This window comes from Zootermopsis nevadensis, unplaced genomic scaffold (genome assembly GCF_977971745.1).
Source record: "Zootermopsis nevadensis isolate Lab colony 2312 unplaced genomic scaffold, Znev_1.0 Znev_ptg000010l, whole genome shotgun sequence".
Classification (NCBI taxonomy): Eukaryota; Metazoa; Arthropoda; class Insecta; order Blattodea; family Termopsidae; genus Zootermopsis; species Zootermopsis nevadensis.
In genome coordinates this window covers 8,944,843-8,969,110 of record NW_028259142.1, presented here as the reverse complement: position 1 = coordinate 8,969,110, position 24,268 = coordinate 8,944,843, and the positions used below count along the sequence as shown (strand labels likewise).

Here is a 24,268-nt window from a genome sequence, read left to right as displayed (position 1 = left end):
GACCCAACAGATTCGACATTTTGAACTGAAGACGGAAGCAGGGCCATACCCGAAAAATAGTAGTTTTATACTTAGATGTTGAACTGTGGATGAAATTCAGAGAAATAGTAATACTACATCTTTGTAGATTCTTGAATTCCGAAAAGAAATGTGACAAAAAATGGGGGAGACCAGGGCAGAACGGGGCAAAGGGGCAAAAGAGGATATCAGCTTTATTTCGTCTGCAATGCGTTGCGATCTATCAGAACCGAGGGAAATATCATTAGCATACAGCACAGAGTCATGCCATGTCAGTCAGCACCTTTTTGTGATTACGGTTTCTGAAATAATTACCCATGCTGGATTTTGCTCCTACATTTTACAAATATTTCTCAACGTCCAGTGAAGGTAAGATCTATTATTCATTACTCATATCCACTTTGCTGAGTGATGCATGTTACAAGACGTTTTCTTGAAAGTCTTAAACACAATATTTTTATTTATTTCCACGAAGTCATTTTTGGTTGGACAATCCTCATTTGAAATAGTATACTCTGGGTAGGATGGGGTAGGGCAGAATGGGGTACCCAGAGAAGAGGGTAAAATGACAAGTGCCTGTAAAGTGGAGACGTTTAATCGCAGTCTATTGAAGGATGTATCCGGTATTTGTTTTGTTACAAATGGGCCTATAACTCGATAATGAAGACGTTCACAAGTGTGCCGTCTGCATTAGGCCTAAGTAGATTTCAAGTGTGTAGAGTTTCGACATTTTACATTATGTATTAATCATTTTTATACCCTACGACATAATTATTAGATAATATGTTTCTTCTTACAACATTTCAAACATATAAGTCGCACTCCGTCTTGCCCCGGGTACGGGGCAAAATGGGGAAAATTACATTCCTTTAAAGAAATTAATTTTTAAGAAACTATAACTCTTAGATCTAAACTAATAACTCATTCTAAAACTCAAATAGACAATAAATCCACACGAAATACCTCCATGTGTTTATCTTTGTTATTGTCCCTTCCATATGCCTCCAAAAATTAAGTTCCCCGTTCTGCCCTGGTCTCCCATAATTGCTGTTTGGCAAACTCAGTCGGTGTCGGAGAAAAGCTCGTTGTAGGGCACTTTCTCTGATACGTGTCTTAGGATTTGGTGTACGATGTTACCCAGTGCTTTGTATGACGGTTTCCCAATCTGATCGAAAATAATGCGCCAGTTCTCCTTAATGAAGTTGTTCATGGCGTCACCTGTGACAGAAGAACAACGTTTGTACGACGTCGGATTGTATTCTTAATCTAGGGGAATATATTAGATGTTTTTTCTCCATTTGTACCATATAGACAAATATATCAAATTTATTCTTTTAAACTGCACTATCTTAGTAGGTCGTAATGTCTCTTGACTGAAATTTACCTGAGATAACTATCCATTTTTATAATGTTCCACCTAAGTCGATGTGACTCAATTCAGTAACTTTCTTTCTGAACTCATACCTTACACTTCTTCTGTTCAGCTGTTCCTCCTTGGGATATTTAATTTCTCAGAGCTTTAATCTATCATCCGTCCTGATATAGCTTGAATGAACTCAATTATTGATATGTGTCTCACCCAACAATTTGTTTCCATTGAAGAGGTTTCCGAAGTATAGTGATGCATCTTTCGGATCAAAAGACATTTCGTAGTCATAAGGCTGTAGGTATGTGTTTCCATCGTCGTGCTTCGTGAAATTGTAGTATGTTACGTATTTTACTTTGAGATCATCTGAAACAGATGTAATTAAAACGTTATGGTTTTGTTAGGATATTAACATCAGCAGTACACGCGTATTACATTAAATGTAGCAGTACTAAATGAAAGGTAATGTCTTCCGTGTGGTTTATCATTGCGCAATGAAGACGTACGGAGGAATGATGGGAAGATCCATGCACTGTTAACCTTGATGTTAGAGAGTGAATTGTGGTCAGTTTGATATTTTGTATATTCTAACGGATACTGAGAAAAAGCGAAAGGACCCCTGTACCCCGTAGATATGAGCGTGGGTGGACCTCAGTAGTTGTCTCGACCCAGAGGCTGGAGGAAACTCTCTCTGCCCCTGTCGGGAATTGAATCCTGGTGACCCAGTTTTTAGTCAGGTATTATTCTCTCTGAGCTTTTGGCAGAGAGTAACGAAGAACTTTCATTTAGATGGAGAGAGAAATGAACAGTTCAGGGATATGAGAGAGGACGAAGCACAATGGATGATATACCAGCTGAACAATTAGTACTGTATGGCCATGTAAAAGGAATGGGAAAGGACCGTTGTCAAAAGAGGATATGAAATAGTATTCAGAATGTCGTAGACGTGGAGTTAAAACTGCGAAGGCAGTGTCAGAAAGTCTTTTATATGAAAGAGACTATAGTTGGATAGAAAGCTGTGGATAGGTTCGAAATAATAATTAGTAAATGCCCAAGGGCGCCCTGACCAGCATATATATATATATATATATATATATATATATATATATATATATATATATATATATATATATATATATACGTAGAAGAGAGATTTTTCGGTCCGAAGAGGCAATTATTAAGTATGTAAGATTTGAGGTTTTCACAGCGGTGAGTATGAAGTTTTCTGTCTTCTGGGTTGTTGCGACGTGCAGTCTGGTCGATGCTAACCAACGTTTCAGAGGTCATACTGCCTCCGTCATCAGGGCGCTGATGGCAGAGGCAGTATGACCTCTGAAACGTTGGTAAACATCTACCAGACTACACAGAGCAAAAACCCAAAAGACAGAAATCTTCAATTATTAAGTAAATAATTTCTTCCATATTTCCTAAACCATAAAATTGAACCAAAAATTTACACAAGAGCCATAAATATTTTTTTTAAATTATACTTTTAATTAAGTCATTAATCTCGATTTCTCATCAACTTAAATTAAATCCATAACTTCTCCGAAATTCTTTCCGGAAAATTTTCCTTATGTTCTTATGGGTTATTTATCTAAAAAAAAATATTGGTACCTTTCCGAGTTTACTTCCGGGTTTTTTGTGGTGTAATTAACTAATTCGAAAAATTTCCTACCTGGTTAAAATTTTCGTCCCGATTTATCCCGATTCATGTCATTTTTTTTCAAGCAACTCGCAAAATTTCCTTTATTGCTATAATATGTGCTCCGATCATCCGTTCCGGGCAAAATTTCCGTCTCTATTTTTGTTTCAACCGTTTAAAACTAAGCATAAATATAACAAAAATGTCCAATTGCCCCTAAATATTACAAATGTTACCACGTATTTTCACGTTGTATTAAGTTTCTGGGTCTTCTTTTTCGTTCTCTTCTCTCGATTGCCTCTATATGTTATATGTAACCCTAGTTAGATCCAAGCTCGAGTATGCTTCGGTCGTTTGTAATTCTATTACGACTACTGATGCCAACAAACTGGAACGTATCCAGCAGAAGTTTGCAGCTCTTTGGTACTATCGTTTCCTCCCCCCAAGTGCATTACAGCTATGCTGATGCTTTAGAGCAGTGGTATTCAACCTTTTTCGTTTGCCTACCCCCAGATATAATTTCTATTCAACTTTGTACCAACAAAGTTGTTGGTTTATAATTAAAGTTATACATAGTATATAATCTACATCTAAAATAAATTAAATAAATAACATTACTGATTATCCAGTGTTTATTTATATTTTTTAAATTTCACGTACCCCCTAAGATAGCTTCGCGTACCCTCAGGGGTACGCGTACCCCAGGTTGGATACCACTGCTTTAGAGTATTTAAAACTCCATACCCTGCGTAAAAGAAGGCTTGTAGTCATGCACTTTTCCTTCCGCAGGTTTGCCGCGGTTTTAGATGCTGTACTTCCCTTCTAGAATCTGTCGGTCTCCGCATCCCTGCTCGGAATCTGAGAGATTTTTCTATGTTCAGTTTTAGTCCTTTGATCAAAAACAGTCCTTCTGCTAGATGCGCATCAGTTGCTAATGTCGCCTGTTGTCTTGGACATATTCGAGACGAAAATTGTCACACTTCTTCACATTCTATAATAGCATAATTTACTTAATTGATTTAAATTATTTTTACAAATATGCAAATATATTTAGTTGAAATTTTCTTGTGTATTGCCTGTATTCTTTCTGAGAGTCGTAAAATCTCTGCGTGTAGCTGTGGCATATTTAATTTTAATTTGTGTTTCATAATTCATGTTTATTAAAAATACACGGATATTTATTAAATCTGGTTAATTATAAAAGTATGGTCCCAAACCACATTATTGTTATTTTCAAGGACATTAATTATTTTTCTTCTTATGGACAGTATTACACAAAACTGAAAGTATGTAATCAATAGGAAATTCAAGGTATTCCGCGTGAATTTATTCCTCAAATCGTGTAGTTTCTTTATTTGTTATCGTTTATTTTTAATTTTTAAATCGATTAGTTTTAAATATACGGAAACCTTTGAACCAATTTAATTAAAACGATAATTCGCGGTTATAAAAGATTAAAATAAAATACTTCCAGTTTTTGTATTGTTGTCAGTTCATTCCTCAACAACTGGTGAAATCGTTATAAAACAACAGAGGATCTTATATATGGAATGAAGGAATCAGACGACTTTCTAAAATTATTTGGTAGTGATTATTAAAAGCTTTTGAACATTATAGTGGAAAAATACATTTTACCAATTGAACCATATTCCGCCTATTTCGATAAAAAGAATATTATAGATCCACTGTTTGCAAACTACCTTATCAACGTTGATAGAAATAGAGGTTGGGCCATTAAAGAAGCGCAGTATTTCATATTTAGCATATAACTGTAAACATTTTACAAGATGTTACCTTTTAAAAATTTTATCACAAAAGATTGCGAAATTATTCACATTATTGGTTTAGAATATATTTGAAAAGATAATAAGCACGGAAATGTTACCAGGGATGGAATTTTTGGGAAAGTAGTTAATTAAAGTAAAGAAAATTCTAGGCGGAAGTTGCCAACGGAACGAATAACAAATTTCGTTTGAATAATCCACAAAGAGATACCGAAAAATCGGAATAAAATTGAAGAAACTCTCAGGAAAAAAATTATGTTATTTTATTCTGAAATTGTTTCGGTAAAATAAAGGAAAAATTCGGATTTCAATTTATGGTGATATATATATATATATATATATATATATATATAAAAAAATATGTTCCGGTGATGTGGGGTTGAGGAACAATATATGCAAGACAGTGATTAAGGTGTGGAATTTTTATTGGTTTCTTTTTAAAGAATGAGGGAGATCAGTTCAGCATACAGATGTCCACATCTCTCAATTCAGTCTTTCCCTTTGGCACTATGCGGATTAATTACGATAAACAAGAGTAGTATGCTATTAATGAAACTTACTATATATATATATATATATATATATATATATATATATATATATATATATGAATAAAACTGCCATAAGGAAAGTAATATAGATGTATGGAGTTCAGATGTGTGCTATGTATGTTTCTAAGGTTTAAACGATATCTGTACATATATTTATAGACTTCTTCATGCCCACAACTATTTACATTAATTTTCTCGCGGAAGTCTGTGTACTATAAATCCCAGATTGATGATTATTTGGTTAATTATTTGCGCTAAAAGAACAGATATTCATATGGGTGCCACACATAAGGAGAATCTTAAAAGCTCATAACACATAGGGCGGTTAATACGGTTCCATGACAAAACCGCACACGAAAATTGCGCACAGAAAGAAGCACACTGTCATAAATGCTCACACTAAAATTATTCACACGGAAAAATGCTCACAAGGACAAATGCTCACACTGACGAATGCACAAACTGATAAATACTCATACTGACAAATGCTCACACGTACGAATTCTCACATGGACTAATGCCCATATTCACAATACTATAAAGTAATCAGCCGCGCTAGGTGGTTACCGTAGTAAACCGACGTTTCGGGAACAAACCCTGAAGATGGGGACAGAGTTTGTTCCCGAAACGTCGGTTTACTACGATAACAATCAGCCGCGTTAACTGGTTATCCTAGTAAACCGACGTTTCGGGAACAAATTCAATAAAATCTTCTCGGGCAATCAGCCACGTTAATTTTTTACCGTAGTACACATTCCATGGTAAACCGACTTTTCGGGAAAATGTCCAATACAATCTTCTCGGACAATCAGCCGCGTTAACTGGATACCGTAGTTAACGGACGTTTCTGAAACATATTCCGTAGTAAATTTTTACTGATAAATGCTCACACTGACAAATGCACACACGTACGAATGCTCACATGGACGAATGACCATATTCACAATACTATAAGTAATCAGAAGCGTTAACTGGTTACCGTAGTTATGTTTTTATTCCATAACTATGTTTCGAAAGAAACTTGAAATGTACACAACCTAAATTTCTATTGGTGATAGAAGAGAAAGTACTGCTTGCAGTGGAAGCATGAGATTTCATTTTAAATAGATTGGGTTGCAGTTCGCATTTAATTGATACTGTAATTACCTTACCCCAAGGCAAATTAATAACAGAGTTTGAGTTTCTGGAAAGGGCGCAGAAATATGCTACGTTAGTAAAAATCCTCCATTTAGCCTGAAAGCTAATTAAAAAATTATTAGTAGCGTCAGGGGTGTTATTATAATATTGACGATATACCATACCGAAAGTTGAGTTGAAGTTGCCTTTGCCGTTTATAGGCAGGGCTACCAACTTTCCAGATATCTCGTACGATCCGCGGAATGTAAGTGTTGGCACTTGAAACTGGAGGCTAATGGTCAGCTTTTCGAAGTCAACACTGCGGCAGAGACAAATAAATATTACTGAGAACAGTTAAAACCAGCTTCCTATTCTATTCTACTCTGTATGAACAGAACTCGCAGTTTAACACCACTCATACTAAATCTAGTCACCAGACCGAGTTCTTCCAACACCTATTACCAATAAAATATTTCCAATATCCATCTTAGTCTCATCCTCTCTCTTATTATTCATTGGATAGACTTTTAAGAATATTCTATATGAATTAATATCTTTCTAACATTAGCTGCACGTCGTAATCTAATTACGTTTGCGAATATTATAATAGGGAGTGGCCTGGTGGCGGTCGTAGTGGCCGCGCGGTCTGAGGCGTGGGTCTCGTACGCTTGGGTTCGAATCCCACTCAAGGCACGGATGTTTGTCCGCGTCTTTCTGTGTCGTGCTGCCCTGTGTTCAGGTAGGAGCCTTGCGACGGACTGATCACTTATCCAAGGAGTCCTACAATTCGCTTTAATAGATCAAGAAACCTCCGAAAGGAGGCCACTATGATCCACACATCAGCGAAAAGTGTATAAAAGAGAATGTGAATTGTTCAGGTACTTTATCCTCCTTAGGTATGAATTTATATTCTTACCTCAGAGTGAAAGATCATTTTTGACACATGAAATGGTAAAGCTTTCCTTTGCACGCCCTAACATTTGCCGTTCAGGGAATTAGACGGTGCGACCTCAGTTTTAAACTGATAAATACAAGCATTTGTGAAATTTAATCCTGTTTTAATTGCACTTTTTTTAGTCGTCAATCCTAGGATTAGTTGGCACCCCATTACGGGGATTTACATGCGAAGATCCCACGGTCGCCTAGCCTACCGTGGCCAGTCTTAATAAACCAGACAGGAAGAGAAGGACGGACAAATATCCGTGCATTGAGAGGAACTCGAACCCACGATCGCAGCGGCCAGGCGCACGGGGATCATGCCTCAGACTGCGTGGATTATTTGCATTATAAAATTGAAAATTGTAACCAGGTACACAAAATGTTGAGCACACTTAAATTAGTTATTGCGTACATAAACTTCATAAATACATTTAATATCCCTTTAATTGATTTACACATGATTAAATTGATAACGTCCAATAGGAAGGTGATATAAATGACGTTTGCTTGACGTCCGATAGTTTATAGGCGCTCAATATCATCCTGATCACTGTTTGGTGATTGAAATGTACGTAACACATTATAATAAAGTAAATAAGCAACTCAAAATTTGATATGGATATATATTCTCAAGAAAGTAAATGATGCAGAATTTAAGGAACGATATCTGATCGACATCTCAAAATAGGTTGCATCTTTGGAACACTTGGATGATAATGTGGACATCCGTAGCACTTATGAAAAGATTAAAGAGAAAATAACACTTTTAGTTAATGCAAATGTAAGCTGCAATGACTTAAACGTGTACAAACACAGTTTTGGTGGAGAATGGAACAATATCAGAATCGTTACATAATGCCATGTTTTTGTATTAGCGGTATTGAATCATCGAGTATATTACGAGAGTGTTAGTTGTAAACTGGAAGCCTATTTTTCTGTTAACTGCCTGTCATTGGGTTTCAGTTGTAATAAGCCGCTCGGATTAATAGCTGGATAAATGTGTAAGTCATTTAGCCTAATTACCTCACGTCCTGCAGGACAGCTTCCTTGGCTCCTTCGATGGTGAAGTTCCGAGCAGCGATTGTAATTCCTGAATCCCGGACTACTACTTCTTCGACAAGGACTGGTTCTAGGACAGGCACGCCATACTTCGGGTCGCCTAAAAATCAGTGTCTTATTTACAATGAGCATTTATAATTAATGTGAAACTAGCCACTTAAAAAATTCTCAAGTTACCAGAACATGATTATGTTGATTTTCCTTTAAACATCCTTTAATTGGCTGAATGAACTTCCTATTACTGTCTTCTAATAAAATCACAAAGTGTCGAGTCGCGTTTTGTCTTTGCATCATGATCGTTATTCTCTAGGTGTCCAAAATCACAGTCTCCTCCTTATATTTTCAGGTCGGCAGGCTGCTTATTGAAACATTTCTCACATCTTTAATGTATAGCCTGTTAGTGTCAAACATTATTTTGGAAAAAAATACAAAAGGCTACAGTGGCTTCGATAGTACATTGGAGAGAATGAGACAGTTACCTTTGAGAAGTGTAGGAATAGCCTCTCTGCCGTGCTTCAGCGCGCAGTCGCTGAACTTTGGGTCATTTTTGGAACAGGGTTTAATATAGTCGGCTGAAATGCAGTAAAATATGAAGATAGTTGATTTATAAGTTTGAACAAAGTAAGCACACAGTAGGTATTATTAACGTAACTTATTTTTTTACATAATCGTCCACTAAATGATGATTACTCTGAACTGCATGTGTGAATGAGAGTTTCTTGTTTCAGAATGATGGTTTAACGTTGAATTTTACCGAGACATCATCAATTTGTAGAGATGGTGCATTTAAGTAACATGGGAACGTGTTGATAAAGCCTTGTAATTAATGTTTTTTGACGAATCTGTTTCCAATTTAGGCAAGGAGGTTTCCTACTCACAGCCTCCAAGAGAATGTTGAGGTAGTTCCTTAAAACAGTCACAACCGCTTCCAAACTGCCATCATATCATCCCACTAATACATTTCTGCAGCTTGACGCTACAGAGCGTTTAAAATTGAAACAGCGCAGTTAAATGAACCGACAATTCGCCACGTTCAGAGGTCATAAGGATGCATCATTATTCCTTCAGATATGCTGGAGAGAGAATATTACGTGTATGCCTGCTGACAGAAGTACGGCACTTACACTGGTTTCTTGACAATTATTGCAAAGCTTGACAGTTTTCTGAAAGTTAAGAAGAACGTAACTGGAAATACATTTTAAATTTACAGAGTTTCCACTTACGTTCACATTTTTATTTTAAATGCGCCTAGCCCTCAGTCTTACATAACCACCCTCATCGTAAATACCGTAAGCTAACACATAGCTAAACGTAAAGAAATCTAATCCAACCTAATCTGACCCAGATTCGTCTGGACCCTATGAGACATATTGCCTCTCTTGGGGCTCTCTTACACTGGTTAACCTCCGCTCCATAATGGCATCGCCGTCGCTGTTAGGCACGTGACCCCACAAAAGGGATTTCCACATGGGGTTTGTTTCCAGCCTTGGACCTTGGTCACATTGGCTATTATAGTTCAATTGGTTAACCCGTCTTAGTGATCACTTTGTTTACCTTGGTAACCATAGTTACAATTGAAAATTTCTGTCTTCTGGGTTATTGCGCTGTGTAGTCTGGTCGATGTTAACCAACGTTTCAGAGGTCATACTGCCTCCGTCATCAGGGCGATGATGACGGAGGCAGTATGACCTCTGAAACGTTGGTTAACATCGACCAGACTACACAGCGCAATAACCCAGAAGACAGAAATCTTCATATTCACCGCTGTGAGAACCTCAAGTCTTACATAGTTACAATTGTTATTTTAGTTGCCAAGGTTGAAATAGTTTTTAAGGTCACCATCTCATTTTTATTTTGGTTGCTACAGGTATATCCATAAGACTTTACCATAAAAGTAGGATTAACTTCATGACTTCAGTAATTCAGTGCAGTCAGTGATAGGAAATCCTTTGGAGAAAATTGAAATATGTAACATAATGAACAGTACTAGCATACTTATCCACAATTGACTGATGTAATATGATCCATAAAATATTTTAGCTGATACGCTATTTCCTTAAATCAAATTTTAGTCATAACTGTCATTTATTATCGTATAGATCAGCGGTCGCCGAACTGAGAATTGAATCGCACTGAAAAGTAGTCATGTTGACCTTGCTAAGAAATAGACCGGTCGTACTCTCTATCCTTCTAAATGTACGATAAACACGACGCGGTGCAAGTTAATTGCATCTGCTTGGAAATATGTCTCTGAACATTCGCTTAAAAGCCATGAGCGAGATTGGAGAATTAAGTTGGAGGATACGAATCAGATAGAAAGATTCAGGGTTCTATAAACATAATACGGCACTGAAGGTTTTGGGAAGAACGTAAAATAGTAAGGGCAGTTTTATTCGTGGTTTATCTTAAAAGTGATGCTGACAGAACTGTTAAAGATGACGGGTATATACAGTATGAAACTTCAATTATTTGCACGTAGTTGATTTTCATTGTCTTTTTGGGTACTGATGAATACTAACTGTGACGCGTTTAACCTTGCTGCTCCACTGCAGAATTCATAAATGAAGAAAACCGATTTCAAATCCGATTTTATGCTTAACGAAAGAACAATAGTTCTGTATGGCAATGACTGTTTGACCCAGATGATAGTTTATTACTTTTTGGGATATTAAATGAAATAAAAGAACCAAAAGAGATTTTGTGCAGGTTGCATGTCGCCTTTGGGAAAACACGACAGACAGACGATCTCATAATGTTTTTTTATCTCACGTTCAAAATTAATTTCACCTTGTCCATGTTAAGTACGTTCTTTTGTTCGAAAGCGTTCTTACCAGTTTGCGCATCCAACAGAAAAAGTAAATTCCATTCGATTCGGATCGATTCGAAAAATACGTTTATGCTACAATTCCGTCCCGTTTGCTCCCTGTCGATTAGCTTTGTTTTATACTACACTGCACTAGCTCTTAAGGAAATGTCACATTTATTTAAATATTTTAATTACGCTCTTAAGATTTTAAGTATTTATGAGTGAAACGCTTGATTTAATGATACCCCGCGGGTCTGAATTAAGCCTTCTATTACGAAACCATTCAGAAGTGACTGGAGGCCATTGTTGCGTAACAGTGGAAACAAGTCAATGGAACACATTATTGCACAAAGGTGACCTAGGAAAGGATTACCGTAGCAATAGTTTACGTTACGTGACGTAATAAGCACACATGGATTCTCACTGTACTCCAAAGAGAATATCTTTCAAATCTTATTTCCGTTCATTGATCCCAATTATTCCGATATTTCGATCAGCTGGTCAAAGATTATGAAAGGAAAGCGCCTGGGGAGAAAATAGAAACTTCTGATGTTATGATTTAATTTAATTTATAAGTTAATATTGATATATTGAAAGAAAAATATATTACAACTGACCTCAGAAGGTGGGGATCCTTCTGATTAGAAAGCATTTAATATGAGCTTGTTGTGTATGTTTAAGGTATTAAGAATTTTCCTTTAAAGGACATTTTGCTAATTTTAGTCCTTTTTATGAACGTGCTAACTCAACCGCAACAAAAGTCAAATACGGAGTTAGAACAAGAATAGAAACTAAATACAAAGAACAGAAAAGTATAGAAAAGAGCGAAAAGAAAAGAAAACACAGGTCATTCCGAAAGTTGTATACACAAAACCATTATAGTATACATCAGTTTTGTGAGGGGGGCACCTGAAAATAAATACAGTTTAGATATATTATTCTGTCAAGAAAGTGTTATAAAATTAAACATAATTTTTGTCAAAAATGTCAAAAATTTGTATATGCAATTAGCAGCAGCGATGCACGTAGACGAAGGACAGTCTCAATAAACTGTTCTCGCTGAAAATAGAAAAAAATCCTCTTAGACATACGAATATTAATAGTGTCCATGATGGACGGTATTTATTTTGCTCTTGGAAACATTAATAAAAATATGGCATCGATATGTTACTGAAAATGAAATTATAATCGCGTAAGACGTCCAACTAAAAAAATAAAAAAAAAATGAAAAATCTTTATACTTTCTAAATTGGAGTCGGTAGTTATGAAATTTTTTCATACTTAACTCATGCTCATTAAGCCTTAAATTCCTTTTGCTTCTTAATAAACTTGTTCTAACAGTACCTCAGAAATTTTAATTGAACTTTTTTTTTAAAACAATTCAGAAATTAATGCTGGAAGATGCTTTTGCTAGTTTATTTCAGTTCGATTCTGTTCGGCTCGATGTACGAGTGGTGTATGTCGCCCCTAAGAATTGGACCAATTGGCTGTATGTATGTATGTATGTAAGTAAGTATGAATGTGTGTGTATATGTGTATATATATATATATATATATATATATATATATATATATATATATATGGGAGATCAGGGCAGAACGGGGAACTAAATTTTTGTAGGCATGTGGAAGAGAGTTAAGAATTAAATATTTAACTTTTCTTAAGACCTCACACATAGCAGCAAATCAAACACTGAGTGAACAGGGCGGAGTTTTGGAATGAGTCGTAACTGTATCAGTGTAAGTTCGACGTACAATACATTGAACATATATATATATATATATATATATATATATATAATTTTTTTGTGTTGGAGTCAGAATATTTACAGACCGTTCTATCAATTGCATTGAAAATTATAATATTTAAGGAAGAAACAAAACATGTCCAACTACTGTGGCATTATTTTGTCAAAATTTGTAAAACAAAATTGGGTTTAATTTGTACACATTCTTGTAGACTTTTAACAGAGACAGTGCAGGGTGTAATATAATTATAATTAAACACTGTGGTGTACGTATATAAATAAAGTGGAATTTTCTATTTTTCATTAGCAGTGCCATCTCTTGTCCAATATTTGTGTTCCTTAAGGGAAAAACAAAGTAGGCGAAAGTTGTATTGGGCCCCAAGTACTCCCGAGGACGATCAATCGTTAGCTCGAATGCAGAAGTAAACAGAATTCCTTAAATAGCGTCTTAGAACCGAAAATTTTATGGTTTTACGATACACTCATTTGACAGACAGACACATTCTATCCACACATATCTGCTGATAAACAGTCTCATGAAATTGGGTAGTAGTTAAAGTACGTATTATCCCTGTGAAATATGTACAACTTTTGTCTTAACTGGACAATATAACATCAACGATATCACACATAAAATGCTACTTACATTGAAGGTATTTCTACAAAACCCTTATTATTGTAGTTATATTCGCACTATACATTTCAGCCTTAATTGGCGCTTGACTTTTATGTCCGGTTCTATCCATACACAAGGGCACACCATCAATGCTTCGCCGCTGGCGTCAGACGAGTCTGGATAATCTACGTTGGCCAAGACCGATATCTAATGACTGCCGATGTGTACACACATCATTCGTTCATTATTACACATACATTTACGTTTTTATCACATTATGCTCTTTCAGGAAAATATTAACAAAGAGAAAATTAAGAGACACGGTACCACGCAAGTTAATGCGTAACAGAGTAATCAAGACGCTGTTGCGGATTAACTTGCGTGGTATCTTTGGTTTGCATGAGCGAATCTCCGGGACGAAGAGCGAGCGAAGGACGCAGGAGAAGCAATGTAGTGTTGAGAGCTGGGCTGATTATTTATGCTCTTGCAAATGCTGAATAAAATAAACCAAGTGGGTTAATCAAATGCAGATGCAAAGGCTAAACACGCATTAGGGTTTTAAACAGCATTCGTATTTTTCTTATACTAGAATGGGATATTCTGCGTTTGACAAATAATCGTTTGCACTTATTTTGACGCGTATAATTAAATCCGCGCTGAGGAAACCTGCGTTGAAGGAGAATTTATCTTAGTACAACGAATTTGTTCTTTCATTTTGTTATCACTGCTTGTAGAATATTTAAAAGTACGATTTTGAAAACAAGCAGAATAACACAACAACACGTCAAATTTCATCCAGATTCGTCCAGTAGTTCTCAAGTTTAATCGACTGAAAAGACGGACGGACAGACATGACGAGCCAATTCTTGGCAAGCACTTCGTGCAAAGAACGCATAAAAGCAACACTTAAGTCAAAGACGTATTTTAACAAGGTGCATAAGCATGATGTGCATATCGCCTGCTAATGTTAATATTGAATATTATTTAATTCACGAAACGGAAGATGGAATAGTAAGGTTGAAACATGCAATGTGTTTGTATATATATATATATATATATATATATATATATATCCGGTTTAACAATGTTTCTACATTTTTCCGGTTTCCATCTTTATCGTTGGCTCGAACTATAGATATTCGGTAGGACTCCTTGGACGAGGGATCGGCCCGTCGCAAGGCCTCTACCTGTACACAGGACAGTACAATACACATTCTTAATGTACACGAGGATGCAATCCCTGAGAATAATTCTCAAGATACTCTTGTTTATTTTGCTCCGTCATTTTATGTATCGTTTTGTAGGTAATGAGAATGAATACCAAACTGAACTTTAAAACACACATTTACAAACCGTGATTCTGAGGTTCATTTTGCCAACACTTTTGTACAGAGCGACCAATGACAAGAAATTATTTCGTTCGTTTAATAATGTTAACTTCTTGGCATACTACAACATGGCATCTATTCAAAATGCCTATATAAAATTGTCTTTATACATACACTACGAGTAAGTTTTTTGTCTTCTATGAAACTTATCGACTTAACTCGGTCACAGTAAAGACGTCAGAATTAATTATTCTTACTGCCCACTTACACGAAAAAACGTTTATACTTACTGTTATTGTAAACGTGTTTCAAACACGGGAAAACTTTGCGCAATTTCGAACCTATTTTTAAAATATGTTGAAACTGTAAATGAACGAACTTCTACCTGGTTCTATTTTAAAAGTAAGTTATTTTAGGGAGGTATATAAGTATGTCAGCCTTTACGTTTTACGCTTTAGCTGTACATCAGTAGTAGTATGTGAAGAAACACCCTACGTTGAGTGAAACTAATTTTAGGACAAATAATATATTTTGTCTTTGAAGAAAGAAGCGTGTGTCAGCGAAAAATTAATGAATCCTTTAACCAAACAAGCAACATAGTGAGTCGGCTTATGAGAGAACTAGTTGTATACCTGCAGGCAGAAAGTGTGTTTGATGTAAGGAAGTGTTCTCTGAAGTGTAATCTGGTGGTTGCGTGCATTTGCGTGTGTACCATATCAGTAAAGTAACACTTTGATTTTTATGATACCGTTTATATTGAAATTATAGAAATGGTAAAATCATAAATGCCAGGACTTAATTCGTTTTAGAACCTACCTGGCATATGGACTAGGGGTTTGAGTATTCCCCACCTCCAACGCATTTTAAATAGTGCGTTTATTTATCAAGTATTCAATACAAGTGTAAGTAATGATTTATTTGTATTAATCCTATAAACGTACGGAAAGAAAATTTTAAACTGAGTTATACTCACAGAAATATCCACATCCTATTAAACGGATTTTAACCTTCCTGTTATCCGCATAAACGTTGTCCGTGTTTCCGTTTTTAACGAAACCTCGGAAAATGAATAGTCCTAGTCAGAAGTTAACAGAATTTGCAGCCGTCATAGAATGCTGTGGTCTATCGGGGTAGACACAATCTCTTTTTTTTTAACAAATTGGAAGTTACTAAGTGACCAATAGCGTAAACAACAATTAATTTGTATATATTTATTTATTTATTACGAAGAAGGATTTGAGCTGTTCACGGCGGTGACCACGAAGTTGGCTATCTTCTTACTTGCTGCTTACTTGATTTCGCAACCAGTAGTTCAGAATATACAAGTTTTCACTCGAATATGGGACGATGAATCAATTGTCAGTGATACTGAAGGATGTGGTATTGAACTTATTTTAATGATTTGTCCGGTATTTTCCTGCACGGATTGTCAAAAACCACTAAGAAACTCGGTCAGAATATTTTGTTCCTGTGCCGGGGCTTGAACAAAGTGTTATTGGTTACGAAGCAGGAACGCTAATTACTTAACCGAGACTTTCAGTTATTCCTGTGATACAGTTTCTGATAGATAAATGACGTTTAAAGGTGTCCTTTAACCTACGCATTACTTCATAAAACCGCGTGAAAGTTCTTTTTTCTAGGCCTAAGTTTTAGATAAGTTTCAAGTGATAATCTTCACGTCCAGGCCGCTCCAGTAGCCACAGAATATGAATGATATAGAATTGGTGGCGAAGAGGGAAATACAAAACATAGTCACGGATGATCCATATTTTAACAATTTTATGTTACTTACGTAATTTGAGAGCGCCAACGCTGAAGATTACAGTGCAGGCTACGTAGAGATTGCAAAGCTGCATGATTAATGATTTAACTTGACTTAAATAATCACAAAACATAAGAAATTCCAACATTTATATAGACACAAGCATTGGATGACCTTGGTAAAAGTCCCTCCCTACGAGTATGTAATACAGCTCGGTGCGTGATGCGTATATTTTACAGTGAAAGTGCTGAAGATGGAGAATGGCATTGCACTAGCTTGAATAAAATTAAGTGTAACTCTATCCTGTACAAAATGCATTCGGTTAGTGAAGGGGTGGCACATAAATAACTGGCCGGTCACAGTGACCACGCGAACTCAGACGTGGTTCTCGTGCACTTGGACACTGTGACCGTGGGTTCGAATCCCACTCAAGGCGTGGACGTTTGTCCGCCTCTTTCTATGTTGTGTTATTCTGTGACCAGTTGGGGGCCTTGCGATAGGCTGATCACTTGTCCTACCGAATATCTAAATAGATCAACAAACCTCCGAAAGGAGACCCCTGTGCTCCACATCAGAACGAAATGACTATGGGTGATATGCAAATTGAGTATTTTGTTCAAACCTGTTTCATATATCTATGTGATATATGGTGACCTCATGATCATTTTTGACATTCTTTTTATCTCTTAGGTTTTAAAATCATTTAATAAGTTATTTTCTTATCAGAATTCTGTATTTTATCTATTTTCTTCATTGCGAACTATGTTGGTATTCCAGCGTGAGTAGTGATTTGATAATCACGAATATCACGCTACCCACAACCAGAGCCAGAAGAACCCTACTGATTAAAATGTGTACACGTGTTTCCGCCTTCTTCAGAGTAAAAATGATAATCTACCAAACCCTAAAGGATAGTCACATTCTGGTTGCCTGATAACTGAATTATTTACAAGTTAACCGACTGACTGCATGGCTTGTTATATGCGTTGTTCTCTGACCGACGTGAAATTATCCGACATTTATCCTATTTCGTTGAAATCTAAAGGTGTATCACCGTTATCAAAAAAAACCCCACAAAAACGGTAAACAGCCCAAATTCGATTTTTGATTTTCTGAGAGAACGAACGTCGCAGTCCAGTAATTAGAACTCCAAATTCGTATTTCATAAGCCCCAGATTAAAATCTACATTTCCTGACCATCTACCCCGGCTGAAGTCATTCTCGGTTTTCTTCAGTCCTTCCAGGACATTGACAGGATAACACCTTAGCCACATCTTCCTTCCGCATCCTTTGCCATTCATTATTCCCTGCTCTCCATATCACTAGATGAATTTATAAACGTCGGTAAGTAAACAAAGTCATCCCGAGCTCAAAATTGATGAACTGTAATTCCTGTCATCCATTTACCATATTGAAAGTTTCTTAACATTCGAAAAGTTCGAGAAGTTGTACCAAGCCCTTCTTATGTAACGAGGCGTTATTGTTCCAGTGCCCCTCCACTAAGGTAGTTGATCAGTCCTCCTTGTCGTATTTATGTCGTCATTTCACGCCTTGGCAATGACATACCTCTGTATCATTACTACATGTTTGGAAAAATGAATTAAATAAACTTTTTACATCCTTGCGTATTGAAATGCCATAATTACTTTACATGTGCTAAATTTATTATGTAGAATAACTTGATTTACATTCTTCAGCTTTAAAAAAGAGCTTGTTAAATACATTTTTCGACCGTTGGAATCTTTCATACGAATTACGTTAAATTCTAAACCGGAAGACCTTGCCGCGTCATTCTTATTTGGAAATTATTTCATTTAAATTTTTGTTTTAATAAGTATCCCGGAATTGTTATTATATAATCAATTTGTAGGCTTGTTTAATCTATGACAGGCTTCGTCAAAAATTCTAAATCTTTTTAATTATTGATTTTGCTTTCACCTATTTATCTTAATCTGACCCATATACAGCGTGTATACTTTAAATGTATGCCACTTTAACATTGCTCTTGAATCAAAAGCCACAATAATGAAAGATAAACGTGTAAGACTTGAGGTTCTCACAGCGGTGAGTATGAAGTTTTCCGTCTTCTGGGTTGTTGCGCTGTGTAGTCTGGTAGGTGATAACTAACGTTTCAGAGGTCATACTGCCTCCGTCATCAGGGCGATGATGACGGATACCGTCTCTTAATATCGGACACACAACACATCAATTACAACCCGATATAAAACATCCAAGTACAACCTCCAAATTTAAAGGAAGAGACAAAAAACTTAAAATTAAATAAATCAAAATAACCAATATACGCAACGCAAAAATGTACAACAATGTTTAAAATATATTAAATTGATAGACCTGATGATGATTGAAACATGCCGTCGATACAAAAAATGTAACAAAATGCAGTATCTACTGAGAATGTTATAATTTTAAGTAATTTTAAACAACATTATTTTAAGTTTGTGTGTAGACGGAAAATAAAATATTGTATCAATAAAACACAAACATGACGCAATTAAGATATAAATGAGTTATTATTATTATGACCTTTTCCACATCCTATTGTCATCTGACTGTCTTATGGACCCATGGAATGTAAAAAATATGTATGTATGTATGTTCAGCCCGTTCGGGAATCGAACCACGAACCTGGACTGGCAAAACTTCGACTTCTCACTTAGAATTATCACTTGGTATATTTTGGAACCTTAATTAGAAAACTTCACAAATACAACTAAATGTAAAGTTTCGAATCTACAAAGAGCCACGCAAGTAATTTAAAACTTGACTGAGGTACTTTATAAATGTATCATTTACCACCGATTGTTATCTGTAACCTTAGTGTAGCAAGTACTGAATAAATAGTGGTAATTATCTCGATATCAATCTTGTGTTATTATTAGCTGCTACGAACGGACCGTTAACACCACCCGAGGTACAGAGTTCACCTACCGACGAGCTGGGACACAACAACCGTATTTACCCAGAGATACCACAACTCGATCACCTGCTCCCAAACTTAAACAAACACATAGATGGCCCTGGGAGCAGATGTAGTTCAACATCCATTCCCAGACAGCTACAGCTTTACGGTGTTCAACCAGCGGCACATTCGAAGCTGAACAGTGGACAGTTACAATAGAGACAAACATTCCTGTCGCTGCAGCAAGCTTGAAGGCTCTAATAGCCGTCCGCTTATGCAACCCATATTAACTGTGCTGTTCTGGCCCATGATGCACTAGGACAAATTAACATATCAGTCTGTACACTATTATGTTTAAAATACGTATTGTTTATTATGTCATGAGATGTACGAAACAGCACTTATGTGCTGAACTTCGCAATTACAGTCTGTAACTGTTTGTATGAGATACGTAGACTCCAGTGTCTCTTCAAATCGAAACGTTTCTGGAACTCATCCAGAATATAATAATAATACGAGGAATTATAACGCAGTTCCCTTCAAGGTTTCGCTTTGACCATAACCTTGTCCTTCGAAAAATAAAAGTATTAAAGTTTAACAGAACCTTGTGTGTACCCACGCATTACTTTAGATCGTAAGCATCTGTCTTCTCATGATCGCCAAGGACTACATACTTGTGTCTCCTCCAGGTCACAATCATTTAAACAGATGGCGTAATTCCTTAGATGCAGAAGGACAACTGTTGTTCAGAGTGATCGAAAAATCTCTTAACGCTTTCATGACACATGACCCATTTGTTAAAAAACAGCGAATTAAAAAAAACAAATGCATTGTCTTGTTAAATGTTGGAAATGTCCACCACGTTCAGTGAGTCATGAAATCATTCTTTACTTTATGTCAAAAGCACCCTCGTGAAGAGTTTCTGCAGTGATGTGTGAAATGCACAATTCAATATTTTGTCTCAGATCATAGGCCGGTATGATTTATTGCGATGTATCATGTTTTGTAATAATGTAGCATTAATTTATCGACGTTGCACGCAGAGCAATTAATATGGATGTTATTTCTAATGCTTAAGGATCCACTAATTTCCACTAGGAGTTCGGGTATTTTTATTACTTGATCGGAAAAATAAAATATAAATGTATCAGTAGATGGTGAAGGAGAGTTATATCAACGTGTTCTTAGGGTAAACATTTGTGAAGGTAGAAATAAAATTATACTTAATTATTATATACAGAATATGAGGATCTCATGGCGGTGAGTGCAATGATGCTGTCTTAAGTGTTGTAGCGCCGCATAGTCTGGTAGAAGTTTACACGGCACTACAAGCCAGAAGAGAGCCATCTTTTATTATGGTATGATACAGTGGGACAGGTTTCGTTTATGGTGGCAAATCTTTGGGTTCCATAATAGACAGTTTCATAAAACTTATTATGTACAAAATATGGCCAGTTTGTTGGTTTGTTAATCTATCACTGAGTCAGGCAGAGAAGCATTTAGATAAGCATCGTACTTAATCACCACGTCACGAAGACTTGTGGAGGAACGTAGATAAAGCTCCGTTCGGTGTTAGATCTAGGTGTGGTGTTGATGGTCATGTAGCTCTCATGGGAGAGCCGAGAATGCATACAAAGTTCTAGTTGAAAACATAAAGATAAGAGACTCTTTGGACAGTTATGAGTGGTGGGTGAATAAAATAATAGAGCATCTGAGAGGAACGAATTGGGTGAATTCAGCTGCAGCTGTTACTGAGACACACGGACGAGTGTGACAAATCTACTTGTCACTATGCAACGTCCTCAGGTTGCGGACGGAGGAGGCGGTCTCCTGGTATGAAGCGGGATATAACATGTATGAACAAGGCCTCTGTCTTGGATGGATTCTTTGTAATGGCCTCCGCCACGTAAAATGGAAACGGTATTCGGAACTTGGAAAGTGAGGAGTCTGTGCAGGTCAGGTTGTTTGAAAACCGTTAATTTATTGGAAATTCAAGGTGTAAGATGGTATAAACAGGCAATTTACATTACTTTACCGAACTGGTAATGAGTAAGTCCGTTCCTTGTACCTGCACTACATAGAGCGTTGTTAAATTTTTAGAAAAATGGATACAGAAATGGGATAATGTTGAAAAGATATGGGAAGATAATTAGCGTTGTTTGTTCAGATCGGCATACAAGAAGTAGATTACACATTTATGATAAAGTTAGTTTTAATTTCCGAACTGGATATAAATGGGCCAATACAGCTCAATTTTGTGGTCTTTAGCAGTAAATATTTGTGTTCCACAAAAAGTATTTATCTTATTAAATACGTCTTGAGGGAATATTGTGTAATATAGAGTTCATTTTTGCTGTTTTTTAGTAATGCATGTTGAAGTTTTTATTTTTGTAATTGCGTTAACAAGCTTTTCAGGTGACGTAAACTTCGCTTCCGGGGACTCAAATAATGTAAATAATTTTCTCATTACATTTCAAATGATGTTATGTAAAGGCGAAGCCTTACTTAGGAAAACAGAATTATTTTCTGTAAGTAAGGACACAGTAGTTACACATATACAGTGTTTCCAGGTAATCGCAGTACTTCAATACATTTAGTCCAACTGAGATTAAAACTTTTTGTGTATTATATGCCATATTTGAATCGATATTACCATGACAGCTCATTTCCGACGCAGTTTTATGAACGTTATTTCTTTGGTTGCTTGAATATGTTAATATAGCTGAACATACTTGAACACATTGCAGTCTCTGGACGTCCAAACAGATTTGTGTGCACCTTTCCAAATCTTGTCACCATTTCATAATATTATATCTGGCTATTGTATCTATGCCTTCTCGAAGGTATCACCACCTTGTCGAAGGCAATCTGCCGGGTGAGGAGGCTTGCGTGCTCAAATGACCCTTAGGGCTATGCCGGCCTGAGCTTCGGCTCATGGTAGGGTCACCCAAGCCGGACAGGTCTAAGGAGATGCGCTAGACTAAGAGTGATACCCTGGTCCTCCAGGTTGGGGGTTGGGTGTAGGGCTAACAACCTTTCACCTTTAAAAAAAATATGTGTTACGAAAAAATCAACCAAGCCTCGGATCAGGACGGACTCTTTGGCACGACCACGGCAATTGAAAAAGGACATGAGATTTGGTACCTGGAACATTAGGAGCCTCTATAGGGCTGGGGCACTGAAATCAGTGTGTAGGGAATTAGGGAATTATAAGTTAGACTTAGTGGCAGTGCAGGAAGTGCGATGGGAGGGGGAGGGCACGATCCCAGTGGACAATTTTACATTTTTCTATGGAAAGGGGAATGACAATCATCAGCTAGGGACGGGTTTTTTTGTTCATAGCAGAATTAGGGCAGCAGTTAAGAGAGTAGAATTTGTTAGTGACAGGTTGTCTTACGTAATTTTGGAAGGACGTTGGTGCGACATCATTGTCCTTAATGTTCATGCCCCAACTGAAGACAAAAGCGATGATATCAAGGATAGCTTTTATGAAGAATTGGAATCAGTATTTGATACATTTGGCAAGTATCACATGAAAATTCTGCTAGGAGATTTCAATGCAAAAATTGGGAGGGAGGATGTCTTCAAACCCACAATAGGCAGCGAGAGTCTCCATGCACTTAGTAATGATAATGGCGTCAGAGCAGTGACCTTCGCTACGTCAAAAGATTTAATTGTAAAAAGTACAAAATTTCCACACCGTGATGTTCATAAATACACTTGGACTTCCCCAGATGGCAGAACACACAATCAAATAGATCATGTTTTAGTAGATAAGAGAAGGCAGACAAATGTAATTGATGTGAGATCATTCAGAGGAGCAGATTGCGACACTGATCATTATCTGGTGGTAGCAAAAGTGAGGGAGCGGCTTCCAGTAAGTAGACGAACTAAACAAAATTTTGACACAGAAAGATTTGATTTGAAAAAATTAAGTGAGGGAGAGGCAAAGGAACAATATCAAGTTGAAATTTCGAATAGGTTTCAAATTTTAGAGACAAATGAGGATAATGAAAGTGTGGACATCAACAGGGAGTGGGAAAATGTCAGAAACTGCATCAAAATTTCAGCAAAAGAGAAACTAGGATACTACAGGAGAAAGCAAAATAAACCGTGGTTTGATGAAGAATGTTCAAAATTAATAGATCGAAGGAAGCAAACAAAATTTCAATGGTTGCAGAACCCAAACAAAACAAATGCGGATAATCTATGTAACGTGAGACGTGAGGCTAGTAGAACCTTTAGGACTAAGAAAAGGGAATACCTGAAGGGCAAAATTGCTGAACTTGAGACAAATAATAAGGAAAAAAACATCAGAGACCTGTACAGAGGCATTAATAACTTTAAGAAAGGATATCAACCCCAGACTAATTTGGTAAAGGATGATAGTGGCAATTTGCTTGCAGATCCAATAAAAATTGTGAATAGGTGGAAAAATTTCTTTAGCGAGCTCTTAAATGTTCATAATACTGGTGATATTAGACAGATTAAAATGCATACAGCTGAACTGTTGGTGCCAGAACCTAGCTTAGATGAAGTGGAACTAGCCATTGGGAAGTTGAAAAGTTATAAATCTCCAGGAATTGATCAGATTCCGGCCGAATTAATTA

At 36.5% G+C, this 24,268-nt stretch overlaps 2 protein-coding genes across 2 annotated transcripts in view; both read right to left on the bottom strand.

Moving 5' to 3' along the window:
- The window catches only part of LOC110838466 (uncharacterized), a 163,727-nt gene that overhangs the window by 56,441 nt on the left and 83,018 nt on the right, over positions 1 to 24,268 (bottom strand). The gene's annotated exons all lie outside the window — the stretch shown is intronic.
- On the bottom strand, positions 598 to 16,868 carry LOC147874223 (protein takeout-like). The gene is made up of 6 exons (XM_087346465.1): positions 16,769 to 16,868; positions 8,958 to 9,050; positions 8,443 to 8,578; positions 6,666 to 6,799; positions 1,598 to 1,750; positions 598 to 1,236 (listed from the first exon to the last, which is right to left on the bottom strand). Exons 1-6 carry the CDS (start codon positions 16,830 to 16,832, stop codon positions 1,079 to 1,081), a joined length of 738 nt encoding a protein of 245 aa, XP_087202591.1. The 5' UTR covers positions 16,833 to 16,868; the 3' UTR covers positions 598 to 1,078.